The sequence below is a fragment of the Archocentrus centrarchus genome, chromosome 16 (assembly GCF_007364275.1).
Source record: "Archocentrus centrarchus isolate MPI-CPG fArcCen1 chromosome 16, fArcCen1, whole genome shotgun sequence".
Classification (NCBI taxonomy): domain Eukaryota; kingdom Metazoa; phylum Chordata; class Actinopteri; order Cichliformes; family Cichlidae; genus Archocentrus; species Archocentrus centrarchus.
This window is the reverse complement of record NC_044361.1, coordinates 22,813,094-22,835,084: the sequence shown is the minus strand read 5'-3', so window position 1 is coordinate 22,835,084 and position 21,991 is coordinate 22,813,094. Positions and strand designations below refer to the sequence as shown.

At 38.0% G+C, this 21,991-nt stretch overlaps 1 protein-coding gene across 2 annotated transcripts; it reads left to right on the top strand.

Moving 5' to 3' along the window:
* Positions 1–2,469: 2,469 nt before the first annotated feature.
* Positions 2,470–21,703, top strand: LOC115794573 (solute carrier family 45 member 4-like). 2 transcript variants are annotated; one of them, XM_030750153.1, is made up of 13 exons: positions 2,470–2,605; positions 4,936–5,243; positions 7,871–8,059; positions 8,166–8,345; positions 9,561–10,207; positions 10,465–10,590; positions 10,693–10,941; positions 11,054–11,173; positions 11,536–11,635; positions 11,746–11,826; positions 11,918–12,048; positions 16,858–16,926; positions 17,104–21,703. In XM_030750153.1, exons 2-13 carry the CDS (start codon positions 5,018–5,020, stop codon positions 17,407–17,409), a joined length of 2,424 nt encoding a protein of 807 aa, XP_030606013.1. In that variant the 5' UTR covers positions 2,470–2,605; positions 4,936–5,017; the 3' UTR covers positions 17,410–21,703. The 2 variants fall into 2 exon arrangements, with proteins under 2 accessions (XP_030606013.1, XP_030606012.1); XM_030750152.1 differs by having other exon boundaries at positions 10,462–10,590.
* Positions 21,704–21,991: the final 288 nt, after the last annotated feature.

The window sequence follows — 21,991 nt, the reverse complement described above, 5'->3', positions numbered from 1 at the left end:
TGAAACCCACCAGTATGCTGATGTTTTCGTGCTCAGTGGATGACGACAGAATTCATGGAAAAGAGACAAAATTGACCTCTGTACAGTATTCAGTATCAAACTGCCTTTCAGATTGATTACTTACTAACTGGAGATGTTCAGGTCCACATTCACCCTGATTATGCATCCGGTAAAATTTAGCCTTAAATTTCGCCTTTATTACAACATGTCACCTAAATAAATGGTTCATTTTGATTAAGTTTGCCATGAGGAACATGTCTTAAACCAATTCCCCCAAAATTACAGCTGAACATTTCCGTAGCTGATATTGGTTAAAGTTAACTCTGGCTTTACATCCACAATGCTGGCTCAGGTCTTCACTGCTGCTAATAGTATCAATACTGTTAACTTACCTTACCGTGGTGACATAACTTGTTGATGCAAAGTTGACACAAAACTGGAGTAAACCCAGGGGCAGCATGATGTACCATCATGTAGTAATGTCGTTTATCCCACAGAGAGGGCAGAAAAGGCGCTAACCTCTGAGTGTAACTGCTCAGTCATGGCTCAGTCTGAAGCTGCTGATTGGATACTGTCTGTGTGACGCATGCATGTATCTCTCAGTCTCATTTTATATTAGCAGGTTACTCTGTAATAAGCTGAATATTTTGGGACCACTCACAAGGTGAATGAAAAGAAAATCTGTATGATGAAATCTAAACTCAGTTTACAGTTCAGACACAGTTGATACACACAGAATAAAAAAACAATATAATGTTTTGCATTTCCTTTTCTGAAAAAGCAATCAAAAAACTGAAACTATTATTTGAAATAATTCCTGATTAAATTTCAGTCAACCTGGGAAATACATTTAAATGTACAATTCAGCAATATGTATAATTCAAACAGAAATTATTTTTATGGTATGATTGTGACATTTTTACAGAAATTTTACAGAAAAGAAAGATTTTCATAGTGAAAATGTGTGATTTCAACATATTTTGACAGTTAAAATGAAAGTTATATCTTGGTTCTTGATTTATGGTGATTAAATGTTTCTGCTACGGAGATACACCCTTTTCGATTTCATGGTCTATTACTGTTGCCATTTGGCAGTTTTCCACTGTATTTTTTACAGACTTTTTTGCAGTGCAGGAAAAAAGATCTTCACAGTAAAAATGTGTGATTTCAACATATTATGACAGTAAAAATTACAGTTATGTACTGTTTTTTTATTTACAGTAATCACATGTTTCTGCTACAGAAATACACCCTTTTTGATTTAACGGTCTATTACTGTTGCCATTTCATAGTTTTCCACTGTCATTTTTATGTACTTTTTTTTACAGTGTAACACATAAATACTGTCATTGTTAACCTTACCTTTCGCTATATCATAAAGATGATGAGCATCCGTGAATTTTCCAGGTAGGTCTCTGACAATTCCAGGTCTTGTCTCAGACAACTGCAGAAGAATTAAGTCACCTTGCTAGCTTAGCTGAAATGTTTTCTTCTTCCTAGGGGAAAATAATTGAGAAGCACTGGCATAATGAGGCAGAAATGTATATGGTAAAGTAAAAGAGGAGACAAGGAAATGTAAAAAGAACAAAGGCTTGTATAAGGAAAAGGCAAAACAAAATATATATATATATTTCTTGATGAAAACGCATGTGTAAGGAAAATGAAAAAGAAAATATATACATTTCTTGATGAAAACGCATGTATAAGGAAAAGGAAAAACCCTATATATTTACATTTCTTGGTGAAAACGCATGTATAAGGAAAAGGAAAAACAATATATATTTACATTTCTTGACAAAAACACATGTGCAAGGAAAATGAAAAAGAAAATTTATACATTTCTTGATGAAAACGCATGTATAAAGAAAAGGAAAAACAAAATATATACAATATATATATTTCTCCTTTTTTATTTCTAATTATGTCAGTTTTGGTCCTCCATACCATCCATCCTCTTCCGCTTGTAATATAATCAGAAAATATTGGGGAATAATAACTACTGATCTACAGCAGGGGGCAACATTGCCCATCCTTGGAAAACCACTGGAGAAAGAGCCCAAAGGAAACTTAAGCACGTTGGAAACTGCTTGAACTCAACTACTGTTCGAATGTAAGCACAGGGTTATTGAGTTATTTTATTTTTTTACTACAACATAGTATGATATTATATATATATATATATATATATATATATATATATATATATATATATATATATATATATATATATATATATATATATATATATATATATATATATATATATATATATATATATATATATATATATCCAGTATACATTTACTGTGCCTCAAACCTTTAAAAAGTGGGTCTGAAGATTGATTAAACAGAAGCTATCAGTTCTTTTGGGCTATATATATATATATATATATATATATATATAAAATGAGTCTGATGTTTCTGATGGCCACGCCCCGCATTTGTTACTGTGGAAACCAATGAACCTGATGAGCGTAGTAAACCAGATGGTCACTCAGTTAGCTGAACTGCAAACCTAAAGAAGTGAGAGAGATTTTGCTGACACGTCAGAGAAGTTTTCCACAATGCGGAAAGGGCTGAGCTTTACAGCGGTGTAAAATCTCAGGTACGTCGCACTTTCCTGTCGGTCATTGCTTTAATATATTAGCTAAGCCTAGCTCGCTAAGGTAACTTTAGCCGCTCGTCAAACGTCAGTCAAAGTGAGGTTAATGGGACTGCGCCTTAAGTCCGGTTTTCTGCTTATCAGTCCAGGCGAGAAGACACTTTTTCGCTGTGCGCGCTATCCGCATAAAACGGCTGATAATACCTAATTTTTCTTTTACTGTAGGTTGGCAGGTAGCTCAGGTGAGGCAGAGCGTTCCCCGAATAAAACATGCCGTAACTGGTCCAGTGAGCCCCCGACGCTCACGTGTTAAAACACAGTCTACTCTACACAGTGCTGTGAGTAACACGCGTTCAACTCACACTGTGGGGGGGTGTAAAAAATTTTAAGAAGTTTTTCTACATTACTAGATGTTCTGATTGCCGACTACACACAGAGACACGTTGCGAAAATGGCAGAATATTGCACAACACTCATTAACTTAAACATGAACCTAAACGTGACCTGAGCTTTATTTGGTATTCTTTACTCCAGAAAAGACAAGCAGAAAGTGAGAGTAAAGAATAGAGAGAATTGGGAGCTGCTCTTACCCCTACGACATTATTATTATTAGGGCCCGAGCACTAAACGTGCGAAGGCCCTATTGTAATTATTATTATTATTATTATATAGTATGTCTCGATGGGCTTTGCTTGACTTCGGCCGTTTACACTTACGCAACCGCTGTAGTAGTGAAATAATGGTTTGTGTGGGTTTTGTTCATGCCTCTGATTTCAGTTTTATGAGCATGTAGTTTTATGAGGTTGTAGTTAGGGGTGATGTCAACATTTTTAACAGAGCAATCGTAGGTTATCTCAGCCTAAACTCTTTGTGCCTTTATTTGGGTGTATAATGTTACCTTTTATAAATCATTTGCTCAGTGTAATGGGATAAGTTATATAAACACATTATAAAAAACAAACAAAAAAATAACACAACCTTGTGCTTTCAACCCAAAGACTGAGGAGATCCAGTGTGTCTGTTAGGCACCTGGGGGGTTTGTTGGCAGGATTTGGTTCCACTTATTCTCCTTATAATAGAAAGACTGCAAATCTCTACTAAATTGTAAGCTAAGAAAAAACCTTTTAATCCTAAGGGAAGTGATCTCTTCCAGGATGATAATAGAGGTCAGATGCTATGACCGTCAGTCACCAGATCTGAACCAAATTGAACACTTGTGCAGGGGTATGGACTAATGTGTTTCACCACTCTCTTCATCACCATCATCTTATCACTAAAGGAGGGAATATCTCTTGGAGTAGAGGCTCAGAGAGTTGTACAATCAATATCAAGGAGGATTACAGCTATTCTGTTGGGCACATGTTGCTCTAGGTTTGTGTGTGTGTGTGTGTGTGTGTGTGTGTGTGTGTGTGTGTGTGTGTGTGTGTGTGTGTGTGTGTTTGTGTGTTCCTGGAGTTTGTCTGGGGCCAGGCACCGTTTTTTTGTTAGGCCAAGGGAACCTTCGTTTTCCATTATGGGAGTATATTTTTTTACACAAGTGCTTCCTGCTATTTAAGTCTTGCTGCTATGCTTACAAAAATATCAGTTATTATGAAAAATCTGTGGAGATTGTGAGCAGATGTTTGGGGAAATGCATTAAAAGGGTTCCCTGTTTAAACCAAAGCAAAGCTACATACTGTGCTGTCTTGTGGCTTTAGCTTTTTGTACAACTATTATCTGTTTTGCTGCAGGTTGCTGTGTAACATCAACAGTAGGGCTTTGTAAAGAAATTTCAAGACATTTTAACCCTGAGTTGCACTTACTGTAGGTTTACTTGCACAACCTTCTTCTGTAATCTTATACTGTCAAACCACATGTGCGCAACCACCAGCACACACACTACAGCAAACACAGTAACAGACCTGTTATAGAGTTCAGTGCATGTTACCACAAACAGCTACTGGAAACCATAACACACTTATTACTCCACCTTCTCTCTCTTACGCGCTTCCTCAGCCATCTCTGTTATATCTTTTTGGAGGTGTGCAGAAATCTTGTGCGCAAGCAGCTGAAAAGATCATCACCACTTTCCAGCTGAGTTTCTTAGCCATATCAATGGGCGAGTGTGTCCAAACCTGGACTGGTACTACTGTTTTTTGGTTTTTTTGACATATTTTTATCATTTCAATGACTGTGCCTTTCCTCTGCCGTTCCTTTGCTTTGACTTTAGTAGTGACTGATAAGTGTTCCAGGATAGCTTTAGCTCCTCTTATGCAATTACTAATCAAGGTAAAAACCATGGACATGTTTTGTTTGACAGTGTTAAGACAGTGAAATTGTGCTTGCATTTTTAGGAAAAATAGTGGCACAAAGACATATAGACTGATATATACCAACCACAACCAAAGGGTTCCCCTAAAGTCAAACCAGACTGAAATGGTGGTGGCAGCAGAGGCAGGAGATGCTTCTGGTGTTCCAGAGATCAGAAAGCCCATGCACGCAGAAGCAGATGGCAGTGAGAGTGAGACGGACATGGAGGAGGAAGGCAGAGGAGCGCAGATCCCTCTGCATCGCTGGGTAATGCACGGGGCAGTGATGTTTGGACGTGAGTTTTGCTATGCCATGGAAACAGCCCTGGTGACACCAGTGCTGCTGCAAATAGGTAAGGTGACACAACACAGTTGTACACACAGAGGCAGACAGGCACTTTCCTTCTCTCACTTAAGGATTTTTTTTTTTTTTAGTAATGTCACTTTATGTCACTGATTCAATATGTGCAAAATAAGATGAATTTGTGATAGAATAATTTATTTTGCAGTACCTGTGTTAAACCAGCCTGTTCATAAAAAAAAAAAAGATCCATGTGATGCTTCTGCACTGGTGTTGATAGTACCTTTTAATCTGTAGCTTTTTCTTCTTCCCTTGTTATTTATCTAAGTGATATATTTGTGGCAGCGTTCCCCCTAGTTAGTGTCAAAAAATTTGAAGATTGGTTGCAGTTTAGCAGCGATTATGTTGTGTTATGTTCTCTGTCTATATTACAGTTGCTGGATTTGATTTGCGGTGAAGCTATCCACTGTTATCCAAACAAGATGCCTATCAGTTTGTAGTTGTAACAATAGTCAGGTAGCAGTGGTGACTTTGTGGAATTTGATTGTTATTACAATCATTGATTTTCCTGGCTGCTCCTCTCTGTCATATCGCCCATGTCTGTACTCAGGCGGGGAGCTGTGGGGTTTGATTTCAAGTTTGCCGCCATAACAACAAACACATTTTTCCCTGGCAAGGAATGAGAAGAATGTTTAACACGATACATTTCAACCTCACTTCTCTGCTTTATAAGAAAGACTGTTTAAAAACTGAAATCAAATTCATTATGTTTTTGAAGGGTTCTTCTAAGTTCTTCAATTCTTCTTCAGTTTTACTTTTTTTTTTAAAGCATAGTCTCAGTGAAAAATAAGTGGTTTAATTTGGCAGTTGTCTAGATTCAAATTAGTGAGTCTGATTGAGTTATCTTTTCATATACCAAGAGTTCAGTGCCAAACCTACTGAATATAAATTGTCTACCATAGAATGTTGGTTATAGATGACAACTGACATAGTATTTTCAGTTTAAAATTGAACTGAACCTGCCACACTTATTATTTGGAATGGATTCATAAATAATTAATTACAGTATAAAGGGAGAAATCTCTATGCTGTGTTTTTTTTCTTTTTTGCTTTTAAAGCTTTACCATTCAGGGTCTTGCAAAAGATTGTGGTGACACTGTCACCAAACATTAATGTGTTAAGCCTAAAAGAAACTGCTTATCCAGTGAAACATCAACAGTGTTTCAATGTTTCTTCTTGTCAGTCATACTCTTATTTACTTTGCAACAGCCAACACCTTTAAAGCAAACATACAGTAAGTGCAGTGCAGTTCTTTTCTATGCTGGGACAGGTTGTAGTCTTGAATTTACTTTTGATCATTGCCAAATAAATGCATCTATAGCTTGCTGAATTCCCAGAGCTTGTGACTGCACAGCAAATGTATTTTAGCTACCTGTTGCAGATACACAACCTTGTTTGTTTACAGTGCACCTGTGTGGAACCTTGTTTGCAAAATGAAACTCAAATAAATTATGCGCACAAGATATTTTTACACGTTATTACTCACCAGAATACACTGTGTGTATTTTTTAGTTCACACAAACATGTTGAATTTTCTGCCTCGTTGCACTTGGACCCATTCATGTATAGCTACCCAGTTAAGGAAAAAATGCATATCTTTGAGCTTTCCTGTGAAAGTCCATTGAAAAGGAAATGAGCAGTAATAGAAAAGGACAGATGGAAAAATATATTTTTCATGCTAGGAGAAAGTCATCTTCTCTTTTGTTGACTTAAGGAAGAGAAAAAGCAGGAACAGAACATGATGTTCCCATGAGAATCAACCAGCTAACCAGCTCAGCCAACCAGCTGACAAAATTCATCAGATTTTGGTTTTGAAATGGCTAAAAATGACTGAAGAGTAGGTTTCTTATTTTGAGGGCATGCTGTAGCAAAGTTCTGTCTTGTGACAGGTATGTTATTTCACCACTTTCCTATTTTTTTTTTCTTTTTCTGTATTTTTGGCCAACATGTTTTGTCATCTAAAAAAAAAAACTGATGATGGAAGTGTACTAGTGGTTCTTGAGCTGTGGTATGCAAACCCTGTGATATTGTTGAAACATGAGAAAACATACCCCTTTGTATATGGAAATAATAATAAAACATTCTCTGCCTGTTCCTGCATGGCAGACAGTTAAATATGGCTTAACTTTGGCTTACCTTATTCAAAACTGAACCTGGTAGATGAGTTATTCATTACAAAAAACTCATAATGCCAGTTCTTTAGTCAGCAGTTTCTTAGTAAAAGTCAAAGACAGGTTTTGAAGAATCAGAATGCAAATATTTAATGCAAAAGGCTAACAGATCTCAATATTTTACAGTGTAGCATATATACAAATACTGCCTTGTTCAACATTTTCTTACATTTGACTGTAGTTTTTAGGGCTTGTCAGCAAATAAAACAATTGGTCTTCAAATGCCCGCTAATGTATTTATTTCATTGCTGTCCCTGATTTAAAAAATGAGCAAGATTCCAAAGCAGTAATATGAAACCATATTATGAAAACCATTTTTATGTCAGGGTTTTTTGCTAATGAACTAGTTTCACTAATAAACTAGTAATAACACTATAATGTGACTGTTATTCTTGTATTCCCTCTAATATAATTGAAGATACTTGATTGAATCTGTTGTGTTTTCCAGGCCTTCCTGAGAAGTATTACAGCTTAACCTGGTTTCTCAGTCCTATCCTGGGTCTCTTCTTCACACCTCTGATCGGCTCGGCCAGTGACCGCTGTACTCTGCGATGGGGCAGGAGAAGACCATTCATTCTGGCTCTTTGTGTAGGTGTGCTGCTGGGAGTGGCACTCTTTTTAAATGGTTCATTAATAGGTGAGTGGAAAAGTTCAAAGATAATCTGCTAACATGTCATAACAAATACAGTTGTATCCAATCTGTGTGCATTTTGTGTTTTTTTTTTTTGTTTTTTTTTTCCCAGGCCTTTCCATTGGTGACAGTCCCAACAATCATACTACAGGCATCGTTCTTACTGTGCTAGGTGTGGTGGTGCTGGACTTCTGCGCTGATGCCTCCGAGGGACCAATCAGAGCTTACCTTCTTGATATTGCAGACACAGAGGAGCAAGATATGGCCCTGAACATTCACGCCTTCTCTGCTGGTAATGGTCCATGAATAAAACCACTCACACTGACCATTTGAGCTTTAAAATATGTTTTAAACATTTATAGTACAGAGTTGTAATTGTTTTCCTATTTGCATTTATTTCTTGCTACAATAATGACTTGTAGCAGTAGAAGATACGTACAGATATTTGTAAATCGATGAATATAAATAGAATCGGTCGATGTAAAAATATTCTGCACATACAATGTAGGCAGTCAGATACTCACTTAATGTAAATGCCCTTTTGTTATGAAGGGAAACTGTAAGTTTTTACCTTTCAAAGTGGGAAAAGCATACATCTTCTTTTCCACCTCAGATTCTTTCTGTATCTCTGGCTATTTTTTAACTTCAGACTCCTGCTGTACACCTCCCACTTAGCATTTGCCTCACAATCTACAATACTACCAAGCAGCGATTGTCATGGAGTAGTGTTAGTGTCAAAGTCAAAGTGGCATGATAAGAATGTAGCAAAAGTCATGCAAAAAAGGCAATGTGAGAGGCTTCTCTTGAATCTAAAGATTTTTTCCCATTTAAAATAAAAAACAATTATATTCCATGTACTATCATAAAGTTTTAAAGACTCCACCCATAATAGCAAAAACTTAAATTATTAAAAAAAAATTGGTTGCTATCCCTTTAAAGTATCTCTTTGTGCACCTCTGCCTTGCTCACAGTGCTGCTGCTTTTTTTATATTAGTCTTGGTAAGTCTCATTCTGACCACTTGAATTTGTGCAATTTCACCATAGGCACCAAACTTGTGCAGTGATGAACTGCATTTTTATGTCGAGGATCATCACTGGTGATGAGAGCTAGGTCTGAGGCTACAACCCAAAGAAAAAAAAAAGTCTTTAATAAAAGAAACTGCAGAGTCCAAGCCCAAATGCAACACAGCAGGTCATAAACACAGCTAAGAGCAGGTTTTGGGGGTTTTATCCTCAATATTCAAGGGTTGTACACCTTGAATTCATTCACCAGTAATCAGATTGTCAGTGCTGCTACTTCATGCTCTTTCCATAAGTTGAAGGCTCACCCCTTTGACACACTGGAGGAGATCCAGCATTCATGCACTCAGAATGGGTCACTTATAGTTTCTTCAACACATTCACAGATCTGACTACATGCATAATGTTAAGATTACAGTTACACAACTCTCCATGCGCATTTAAAAATAATAATGCTATGCTAATCCATTTGCACTTGTCTCTCTAGGGCTTGGTGGAGCAATGGGATACATGCTTGGAGGCCTAGACTGGACTGGCACAGCTCTGGGCCAAGCACTTAAATCACAGGAGCAGATTCTTTTCATGTTTGCAGCCATCATTTTTATTATGTCTGTCACACTGCACATGCTCAGTATCCCTGAGCGGCCCTTCACTCCATCAAACCAGCTAAAAGACACAGAAAACGGGGACTCTACCAGCCATTTATCTTTCAGGTCAGCTAGCCACACACTAGATGTGATTGCAGAAGAGGATGCTTCTACTCAAGCTCAATCCCGAGTAGACCCGGAATCAGATGCTAAGGAAGGGGAATTAAACTTTCTTCCTGTGGAACGAGTGAGGAGTAAAAGTGATTCAGTCTTAGCCATGCCAGATGCTGAAATTGAGTTAGATCTTGACCTTGACCCAGACACAAAAACTTTCTTGCCAGAGACACACTTTCAACCAGAAATGCAAGAAAGCCTAGAAGATGTTTTTAAACTATCAGTTTCCAGTACTGGAGGTCCTCCTTCTGTTGGACCACACCCCCTTTCTGATGGGATTGTAGACATGATGCCTAGAAGTTCAGTTTTGCCAGACCTTAAGGATCCAGCAGATGGCCATCTGTTTTTCTCAGAGGATTCCCAGTTGAGACAGGTAAAACGAGCTGCTGTGATTACATATGTTTCTTTTTTAAAATGTTTGGTTGGTTGGTTGGTTGTTTTTAGCTTACAATAACTTTGAGACCATTAAAGACTGTACTACCACAAGTATGTTATCAGCATTTTGATAATGATACTTGATGACTGCTGGAGCTCTTCAAAGACAACAAGCCTCTGTTTCAGATATTTAGTCCCATGCTATCAGTTTCCTTCAGTAATTTGTGCTTCTGTGCCTCTCTTCTGTCCCAGCAGGCCAAGGCTGCCAATGGTGTTAGTGCCGGCCTGGCTTCTTCTGAGTTCTCCAATGCAATTAAATGCCATGCATCTACCAACTGTACATCCAGTACACGACCACACAAACCCACCTACTACAGACAAGTACAGTTTAATTTATTATTTAATGTTTAATTGACACCGTACTTTATTTTGCAAATGTAAAAAAGCTGATTTTATTTTTTATGTTTTATGTTTTTTCTTCAGCCCTCCTTTACTTTTTCATATTATGGTCGAGTGGGATCACCACGATATCGAGTGCGGCGCACAGGATTTTTCAGCCCGCGGCCAATCACCGCCTCTCGTAGTCTGAACGATCTGAGCATCATCCAGCGGTATACAGATAGGCGACGATTGCAGCTGTCAGCCAGCAGTCTGTCATCTGAGGGCTCCAGCAGTGAGGGAGGAACAGATGAGGGTGCGACTGTCCGGCTGCTGTGGTTGTCCATGTTGAAGGTTATTTATTTATTTTTTTTTCTTTCTCATCTTTTACTACAGCACTGGGTGATGTTAAGAGAGATGGCAGATGTTCCAGTAATAAATACTTACTGTATTTATTTCACTCTAGATGCCAAGTCAGCTCTGGAGATTATGCGTGTGTCACCTCCTCACATGGTTCTCCATTATAGCCGAGGCTGTGTTTTATACAGATTTCATGGGGCAAATTATTTTCGACGGAAACCCCACGGTATACACACACACACAAACCCCTTCTCATCCCTAGATGCATTGTTGTTTAAGTACTAACTGACATCATTTAGTATTTTGTATTTCATGGAAACTACACAGTAGTGCGGTGGTTCTCAGCACATAGATGTGATCCTACTGGGACACCACAAAGTTCTATACAGAGAAAAAATATGAAGTGAAACTAAGTCAAACCTTTTGTATTTTTTGTCTTCTGAATATGGGAATTCCAAAAGAAGTCTGAGTACCATTGCAGTATACGAACAGACAAGCATAAACACAGCATGCCACATGTTACACTTTCATCAGTTTAAGGCACTAAAATGTCAACAGTCAAGTGTTAAATGTTTCTGCTTTTTTTAGGCACCAGCTAATTCCACAGAGCTACAAAATTATCATAAAGGAGTGCAGATGGGCTGCTGGGGACTGGTTGTTTATGCTGCTACTGCTGCTGTCTGCTCTGGTAAAACTCCGTTTCCTTTTTTAGACTAGTATTTAGCTAACTATTCAGTTACACACACAATGCAAGTGTCCACTTCCCACAAATGTCACTGGCAATTTCTCTGCACCCAGCCATCCTTCAGAAGTATCTGGATAATTTTGATCTGAGCATTAAGGCCGTCTACATCGTTGGAACTCTGGGATTCTCAATCGGTGAGTTATTGCATTAGAATGGTGGAAACATGAATGTTGAAAATGTAGCTTCTGTAAAATTACTTACAGCTTGCATTCTCTTTTATCTTAGGAACTGCAATCATGGCAATCTTCCCTAATGCCTATGTTGCGATGGTGATGATCAGTAGCATGGGCATAATATCCATGAGTATCTCCTATTGTCCCTATGCATTACTTGGCCAGTACCATGAAATCAAAGAGGTATGACTATGCACATATTCCTGGTGCATATTAAAACCTTTGTGGTAAAGTCTGAAGTTGTTCGACCTAATGTGAGTTCACTACATCAGTCTGATGTGATATTGTCTTACTCGTGAGGTTTGGTCTTTTAATATGTTTGTGATATACAGTTTGTTCCGTAAGTTTTTGGACTATTAAACTTTTTTTTTCTTTTTTTTTAAATTTAGACTCTGTACAGCAGCACAGTGGATTTTAAATCAAATAATCAAGATATAAATGAACTGCAGACTTTCAACTTTAATCCAAGAGGCTTAACAAAAATATTTTATTAACTTTTAGGAATTACACGCTCCCAAGTAATTGCACAACTGACTAACAAGCAACTTCATGCCCAAGTGAGGTCTGTTCACTTGTTATTTCATGGCAAATCAGAAAGATAAGACTGTATGTTGATTTCAAGTGTTACACTTGCATTTGGTAGCTGTTCACTGGCACTTTAAATAGTAGTTCCCAAGAGATGTTGATACAAATGAAGGAAGTCAAGATCAAAATCATGTTACAGTACATCCTGTCTAGGGGCAAAACACAACATGAAAACAGCATCCAACAGCAACCTTTTTTTTTTTTAAATATAATTTCTTATTTTTCCAATTTTTGATACAACTATAGCATAAATACGTAAAATCATAATAACAACCAACAAACAAACAAACAAACCAAAACAGAGGAGGTGCAGAGTAGGGTTTAATATTTTTCCCGAAAATGACATGAATCAAATCCCGGGAAATGACGAGCCATTTCCCGGGAATCCCGGGAAAAAAGTTTATTTATTTTTTTATTTTAATTAGGCCTTCTGTAGCCTGTGTCGGCCTTAACCTATTGTGATATTGTAGAGGTAGCTTTCCAGCTATGTCCTGTTATGCCCAGTAGGGGGCAACGTCGGCTTGATTAACGCAATAAAACCTACATCTCGGCATTTGAGTGCTCGAGCTATGCGGTGTTGTATCGTTCCTCAACACTCCCTTAACAAATATAATTCGAATATTCCTCCATTGTACATGGAATTATAACAAGCTATTTTACAACTGCTGGTGCAAAACAATACGGTTCATCTCCACAGCATTGATAAAGGCTCAGCCACGCTGTCGTGGCGACATCTGTTGCGCTATATCTCCACCAGTGGAACGCTGTAATAGTCACTGAAAAGTTAACTACCGTACTACACTATAATATGACATAACACAGGGCCTTGAGTAATGCACAACGACTTGGTCATTGCCATTCTGGCAACAGCAAATTTATAACACCGTGTCTGAGGGTTAAAGTAGGTTCGCTGTGAATCGTCTTTTGAAAAACTGGCCGATCCTTATAGCCTAAAAAATATACATTTTACTCAACTCCATTTTAAAAGCGAAATATGTTAAAGCAATCTATTTCATGATAATTTCTTCACACATTAGGCCCGTATCCTAATTCATGATTGTTAGTAAGCGGCTGCAAACGAGGAAAAGAAACACTCGAAGTTAAACAGATATTTCTTTATTGTTCAGGGCAGGCATATTTTATAGGCTATATAATGCAATATAACAATATATAATATAAAATTATATAATACAAAATACCTTAGGGTAAACACATTGCCTACGATTTCAACAAATTAAAGAGGAAAAAAGTACAACTGTGTAATACCTCTATTAAAACGCTTGAGATGAAGGCTGAAGCCTTAAACGGAGGCTGAACGTGCCTGAAATGAAGAGTAATGCTTTTCGCATTAAACGAACCCTTCTCTCAATATTTCCTTAAATTTAACGTTCTGAAGCTTTCTTTTCTTTCTGAAAGTCAAATCAACGCGCGCGACTTTTTTCCCGGTTTCCCGTCTAACGTTTCCCGGGAAACGGGAAATGGTTCTGATCGCATTTCCCGGGAATCCCGGATCCCGGGATTAAACCCTAGTGCAGAGGAACAGAAACAATCATATAGGTAGTACACAGGGTTATACAAAGTCTGGTCGCCTTAATAATATATATCTCTTCAGCGTCTCCCACATTCTTTTGAATTTGTCTGTCTGCGGTCTATCAAAGAAAGTAATTCGCGCCATATTATGTGATGTCACTTATCCACTGTATGGATTGGATTATGATTTACATCTTGGGCTCCACAGTTTCTCCAACAACTGGAGTAGCCTGAGTAATGTTTGCTTTGTGCAGCTGTAATGAAATATCTACAAAGAGTCTTCCAACCAAAACATCTCCATGAATTAGAGCTTAAGATTTTCCACTGAAATGTACTTTGTTGTAGCCAAGTATCATTAGGAAAAATTTGCATCTTTCTCCCATTTTTTGTTTAATATGAATTGTGTTTGTGGTTTTTATTCTCTTGAAGGTCCCTATATATTCTTGAAATTAATTTGAGACTTGGTTCTGTTTTAAATTCCTTAACAAAAATCCTCAATAGGCATTTCCAGAACATTTTTGCCTTTTGGCATGAAGCTGTATGTGGTACCTGATTGTAGAGTATAGTGTGAGGTTATGCCTTGTTTAGGCCATGTTGTAGCCCTTTAAGGCCGGGCGATCGCCGCTGAAGCACCCGTTACTTGCCCTCAATAGCGGCGAACAGCTGATTGAGACGTGGCATATCAGCGCAGAGTCGGCTGATTAAAGGAACGTTGATCAGCTGGCTTTTTACCGTAACTCAGCAACCGTTTGTCCTATCGAAAAAATGCAAACGGTTCCTGAAACCCCAGAAATTGCACGTCACAGCCATATAGGGGTATAATGGTATTTGCTGCCAGAAGTCCACGAAGGGCAGCACTTTTGAAGTATGTTGTGCCATAGCCAGTGCATTCGGAGTAAAAGGGATCCACTATCCAGCCTATTGACAGTGAAATCAAGGTCATATAAGCACCATCTTAGGATCTTTGCCTCTTGATGCCTGTCATTGTATTGATAATATTTAGCCATATTTTGATGGTAGATTAGTCCACTGGTTGCCTTGTTCCAGCTACTTTTTAATAAGTCTTTTGTATCCTATTCTTACGTGAAGTGGACACTCTCCAGTGGTTACCATTTTTATTTCTTCTTACTTGTTACACTGTATCACATCAACACACTAAAGTTAGCTGAGAAATGATAGTCCTGCATACAAGGCAAGGCCAGGCCACCTTTATCCTTTGTTAGCTGAAGTATTTGATTCCTCATTCCCGGTCTTTTCCCAGCCAAATGAACCTGGAGAGTCATTTGTCCCATTCATGAAATTGTTTATCAGCGATTTTAATTGGTAGTGTTTGGAACAAAAGAAGCATACTGGGCAAGATGTTCATTTTGACAGTTTCTAATGCTGTGTTTCCACTAGTGCCAACTCAGCGTGGCTCGACTTGACTCGGCACAGTTTGTAGGCTTTTCCATTAGGTCCTGCTACCAGGTACTTTTTTAGTACCCACTCAGCTGGGGTTACAAGCGATTCGAGGCGAACCAAAAATGTCAAGTCGAAGAACAGCATGCCACTGATTGGCCAGGGAATGTCGTCACTAGCTGAGTCATGAGAGCGACTTCTTCACCAGAATCAACCATGCTGAGTCATGTTGTGTTGAGTCGAGCCGTGCTGAGTGGGTACTAGTGGTAAAGAGGCATAATTGTGCCTCAGAATTTAGAATTGCTATCAAATTCCATCTTTTAATATCTTCATTTATTTTTTGGCATAGGGGCTTGAAGTTTACCTCATAATTTTAAGAGATTATTTGGGATGTACACTCCAAGGAATTTTATCAATTCCAAGTCCCAAGTTATGTTTTTTATTGTAATTCCTGGCTGGGGATGAAGTTGAAGCACGATATCTGAATTTTATGGATATTGAGTTTATAGCCTGAGATTGAGCCGAATGACTCTAGATATGTGATTAGGAAAAGAAGAATTTGGGTTTGTTAAATAAATTAAGACATCACCCACAAAGAGAGAGATCTTTGTTCTTGGCCCAATTTAACTCCATTGATATTATTGTTCTGCTTGACACCCTGGCTCAAGGTATCTATGAAGATGGCAAAAAGTAGTGGACTCATCCCTGTCAAGTCCCTCTCTTTAACTCAAATGTATCTGAAAAAGCACCATTAACTTTAGTTCTTGCTCTTGGTCATTATGTATTGCAGAAAGTCTGGAAGCCTTTTCTGCTTCCAGACTTATAAATACCATTTGATTCTGTTCTTTAATCACATGTTCAATTATATTTAATGTTTGACGGATATTACCTTAGATCTGCCTCTGCGTAATGAATCCCGTCTGATCCAACATAATGACCTTGTTGAGAATGTTCTCAATTCTTTTAGCAATAATATGTGTAAATATTTTGTAATCTTGGTTTGGCATGCTGATAGGACAGTTCCCACAGTTGAGTCTATCCTTATTCAGCCCTGGTATGTGGGGATTCGAGGAGTCCAGGGAAGGATATTTAGATCGTCTCCCAAGATCAGAATTCCTCATGCCTCTCCTGCTATCAGTTCAATAGTGTGTTTGCAAAATTTCTATTCTGAGCCTGGGGGAGTGTATACATTAATAAAGGGGATTAAAATACCCTGTACCCAATACTTTTGTTAAACCAATTCAATTAAATGTCATGATGTTTGATTTTAAAATCCACCATGGAGCTGTACAGAGCCAAAATGACAAAAAATGTGTCCTTGTTCAAAAACTTAATGAACTGTAGCTTTCAGAACATAATTCAATCTCTTTGATTTGTAATATTTATTATTTGCTTTGGGCTTCTGCCCTGGTTATTCAATTAAAAGCATCAGCCTGTTCAGCATAGTTACAGTCTTTCCTGTCATGTTTCTTTCCGTAGTACATTAACCACAGTCCAGAAAAAACTCAAAGAGGTTTTGGGATTGATTGTGCTATTTTAACCTGCCAGGTAAGTACTCACACTTTTGAACTTTTTAAGGCCAAATTAAGTTGACCCTGATGCATATATCCAGGTTACATTGAGCAAAATGAGAAACATTCGAAAGGGAGAGAGTATGGTTTTGTTTTTGTCTGGTCACAGTCTGGTCACAGGTTTGCTTTTTTTTTTTTGTTCCTCTTCTCTCAGGTTTACATCAGCCAGATTTTGGTTGCATCAGTCCTTGGATTTGTATTAGAGGCAGTTGGGAGTGTGCGCGTCATTCCCTTTGTGGCCTCTGGGGGCTCCTTCCTTGGCTTCCTTGCAGCCTGTTTCCTTCTCATTTATCCTGATTTGGAGCCCAGCAGCTCAGAGCAGGATGAGGGCTTGTTGGTTTTTTCTGGAGCAAAAGACCAGAATGCAGAAAACGCCAGTGAGCAAACGCAGACTCTGCTGAAACTCTCAAACAGAGATAATGTGAAGAAAACAGAGACCCATTTTGCTAGCAGAAATTAGAAGATGTGGGGATTACACCAAAATGCATCTGATTTACAGGTTTTACATTCTCTGCTTTTCTGAAGGAAAGCTAAGAAAAAAAAAATATATCAAGAAATCAAGGTGGGGTGGAGCTGGAAAGATTATCTACTGAAAGGAAGGAAGCATCTCAGTTTTGACATGTTCTGTTTATCCTACTACCTCAGTTGTAATGCAAACACATTTCCAGCTGGTATAGAAGCTACTGAAACAACAAAAGATAAATGACAGCTATCGGTTGTGACTGTTCAAATTAAATTAGTTCGTACTACTGAAACACAAATTTTATTGATAGAATGGAAATGAGAAGCACACACAGCACTTTCTTTTTCACTTTTGAATGCTGATGCTGCTGAGTAATGTCTGACATTTTACTTCATAGAAGCCGTTCAATAGCTGCTTAATATACAATCATAATGCTGTAACTGTTACTGTGTGTACCCCTGCATTACCTGTAGGCTAAATCCAGATGCAAAAAATGTTTTCTAATTTCTTGGTAAAATGCCTTGATATTTTTATTTTAAGCTCTTTTCAAACACTGGATATTTAATGTTTGTTGGCTCCACCAGTCTGTTAAAGTGATGGGATTCTGTTTTTTAAACATAAGTCACTTTTACATTAATGTTCTTCACAGCTTCTTCCATACCTATGATCGTGATGAAGATATGCATGGGGTGTGCTCAATGTTTTGCCATATGTGCAAAAGGCTCGTTACGTTTGTGAAAACTGCTCCTGTCAGTATTGTCTCTGGAGTGTAACCACGCTTAAGAGGGTTTAGTTCTCTCTGCCATTATCACTAAGAGCAGGGTCTCTGTGTGTGCCTGTGTCATGGTGCCGGTGAGAGCTGTACTCCGATTTTTATTTTTGTCTTGATTGCGCAAAACCGCTACAGTTCTTAATGCCATATTATTTTTTCATGATACACTAGACGCATTTTATCGGTTGGCAAATATTTGCAATGTAAAGGTTGTCTTAGTGAAGACACTAGGCTTCTTGATTGCATTGAAGATTTTATATCTAGTCTTAAAGAATAAGCAAATATGAATATTCTGCCTTTGCAAAGGGATCAGAGTTTCTGATATAGCTTATGTTGAATAGTGCTTGCAGAAAGTTACTATATATAGTGTGGCTCTTGTTAAGGGTGCCTTCCCACCATGACGGTTAGAACACGGCAACCAATCGAATGCAGCCTAATTTATTATTAGTGATCCAGTATTGATCCAGCAATAATGGCATGTGAGAGAATGTGGTCTGAAAGGTCAATAAACTAGAAATAACATATAGAATATGCAAATGATTATGAATTTAAAAACCTATATTTTTAAAAACAGTTTACATTTCTTTAGTTTACATTTAAATCAGTGTTATTACAACTATTTATCCTTTAACCAAGTTAAGAAGGCATTAGAGCAGAGGTGGGCAATGATTTTTCCCAAGGGGTCACATTAGAAACTGGGACTGTTGTAGAGAGCCACAACAATAAGCTAAATTCACTTCTGCTCACTATTAATTTCTCTCTTTACAAACTTCTACTGGTAAGAGTAGATGTTACAATCAGGCAATGAAACTGTCAAATAGGTGAAGTAAAAACACCAGAATTTTATCACTATTTAATCAACATTCCCAGAAACTATTGTGAACAAAATGTGCATGTTTTTTCAAAATTTCAAAGATGTTTAATGTTATGCAAAATGATGTTGCTATTTTGCTTGTAGTTTAATTACATCATCTACAGTTTTTCTGTTCTTTTTTTCTTGTTCAGTGAGAGAAATCTAATCTGTTTGTCTAGCCAAAGATTGAGCCAAGTGTGGTATGAAGAGCCATCTTAGTTGAACGGATCCATCAGTCCCATTTCCCTGAAATGTTACGGAAGTTGTGATGGAAGTTTGGCTGTTGTTTAGCTAGATGCTGTTCCAGGTCAGAATTGAGCTAATTTAAAGCGTTTTGAGCTCAGTGTCTCCACCACAGAAATTCATGCCTTGGTCTGAATATACGTCAGTAGGTTTACCAAGAAGGGTGATTAGCTGTTGAAGAGACTTTAGAAGTGCATCAGTGTCAGTTGATGCCAGTACTTCTAGATGTACAGTTCTGGTTGTGAGGCATTTTAATAAGAGGTCCCATCTCTTCTCATTACAGTGTCTTAATAAGTACCTTAATAAGGTAGGGACCAAAGCAATCTATGAACAGTTGAGGAGGTCAAAGGTCATCCAGGCAGGCTGACTTGGTCTTCCACTTGCAGCATTCCAGATTGCAGTACAGCTTCTCTGCCTCTGTTAAAGCTGGAAGCTGGAAGTCATAGTCCATGCAAAATTAATGTGCTTGTGGTTTGAGCTCTTGTTTATGATCTTGTCTGCCCTTGTTTCTGTCCAAAGAGGGTGTACATTCTTTGCAGCCAATCTGTTTCTGAAATTCTGACCTGATCTCTCCTGGCAACTTACTCAGAAGTCACTCCACATCTGACCCACATTTTAACTCTGCTTCACCTTCTGAGCCAAAAGTATTGAGCATGCCACTGAGAGACCTGATTTGTAAAGTGAATCTTTCAAATGCTTTAGTATCTCCCCACTGATTGTCCGGTGAATCCTTCACATCAGCATTCTTGTACAGCTGGCCACACCTCTCATTAAGAGCAGCCAGAATGTGGGCCCATTACCGATGCGTGGCTGGATGCAGGAGGATCAGGATGGGGTTTCTTTGTGCTCTTGGGAATCAAATTTAATCCATACTGGCTGACTGGCACCAGAGGTGGCTGCTGGGGATTTCTTTCCCGTGGCTGAGGATAATGGCAATGCCATCTTTGTTCCTTCCTCCAATCCGTGCTGTTTCCTCTCCTTGGTTACCTGTACTTGCTGTGTTGTGTGAAGAGATATAGGCTGGTTGAAAGGTCTGTAGTGGCATAACGGATAAAGACTACACAGTCTACACTACAAGAGCTCATCTGCAGAAAATATATAGGGGAGTGTCAATCATTAATTTCCACATATGTATAGAACAGCTATCAGTAACATCTGTATCACACTACAAACTCCAGGTTTACAACACTGGAATGTTTCTAAGAAAGTCACTTTAACAAGAACAATGCAGGTAAATGAATAACTTACATCTGCAGCAATAATACACACACACACACGCACACACAGTCCACTTAAGCATCCATTTTGGCATTCGACCTCACTAATAAGCCGCTAATTTCTGGCTGGAGCATGCTCAGAAGGTCGGTCTTTCCAACACATTATATTAAAAGCAAATGGTCCTTGACCTGCTGCACATATGTAAGGATAACTGAGAGGAGCAGCATGAGAAATTATTTTAGCACACACGTTTGCAGTGTAACAAATGTAGGGCAGTGTATCCAGTGGAATAAACTGTAGACTGGTGTAAAAATCTTCATACAGCAACGTGGTCTCTCATTCAGCTCTGTCACTGTTAAACGTGAAAGTTGATGCAAATGCCCAACAGAGCCTTGAACGCTATGAGATTGTTAGAAGTATGTTTTATTGTGAAATATTAATGTCACGTGGCATGAAATCTTTAATACTAGTAAGGACAACAACTATGCTCAAGGCCAAACAGCTCTTAAAAAAAACTCAACCAAAATTGAAATTCCCCTGATTAGAGTGATCTGAACAAATGATTCTTGAAAAGAAGCACAGGACCTTCTCAGTCTGTTTTCCTCCTTAAACAGCTGTTCAGCTCTCAGGAACTAACACCATGAATGAAAACACTGTGAAAAGGTTGCACAGTTTCACAGCATGAAAGGATTTTATTGAATGACTGAAAGCAAGCTGTTTACTGTCAGTGCACCGACTTCTTTATGGGTGTTTCAGCAGGGCCAGGACCTTGTGCCACTTTAAGAATTTCACAACCTGATTCACAAGAATTTAAGAGAACTCGATTCGCATTCTGTGGAACTATGCATATGAATGTATTGAGAGAATATATTGAAAATAAAAATTAATCACAAATGCAAATAATGCATAAGCTGGTAGTGTGACATGGGATATGTGCCTTTTGTTTTTATGCACCTTTTTTTGGTTAAAATCCATATTTTGTTGTTTTGATACAGAAAATTGTTTTACTTCAAGTCATAAATGCATTTTTAGAGTAAAAAAACCAGTTTCATTGCTGTTACTGTTATTTTCTTTTCTCTAATTCAGTTCTATAGACTATTTAACTCCACCTTTCCTAATTGTTTCTGGAATCTTTCCACCAAGAAGCCTTTTAGAGGAAAACTTTTTTTTGTGCCAAACTACTATGCTTAATTTAAAAAATACTATTGGAATTGGTTGTTATTGAAATACTCATGATTTTATGACTCTTGCAATAAAAAGTCTGATTTTTGTGAAAAGTGAAAACATGCTGTTCTTGTGCAATTATTTCTGGGGAAAATTGCTGGGGAGAGAGAGATATTATTGATCCTGCAGCAACAAGAAAAATAGTACAATCTAAAATAGATAAACAGCAAAGTGAGAGTAGAAGTGGCAAAGAATGCAAACCTATACTTATACAACAGTGATAAAAACCAAAATAAAATATAAAAATGTAGGTAAAGAAGAGGAACACA

Excerpts from the sequence above, each read along its gene's own strand:
- LOC115794573 (XM_030750152.1), top strand. The coding sequence starts at position 5,018 with ATGGTGGTGGCAGCAGAGGCAGGAGATGCTTCTGGTGTTCCAGAGATC. Across the intron at positions 8,060-8,165 it reads TTTAAATGGTTCATTAATAG|GCCTTTCCATTGGTGACAGT; the intron begins GTGAGTGGAAAA and ends TTTTTTTCCCAG. Across the intron at positions 11,827-11,917 it reads AACTCTGGGATTCTCAATCG|GAACTGCAATCATGGCAATC; the intron begins GTGAGTTATTGC and ends CTTTTATCTTAG.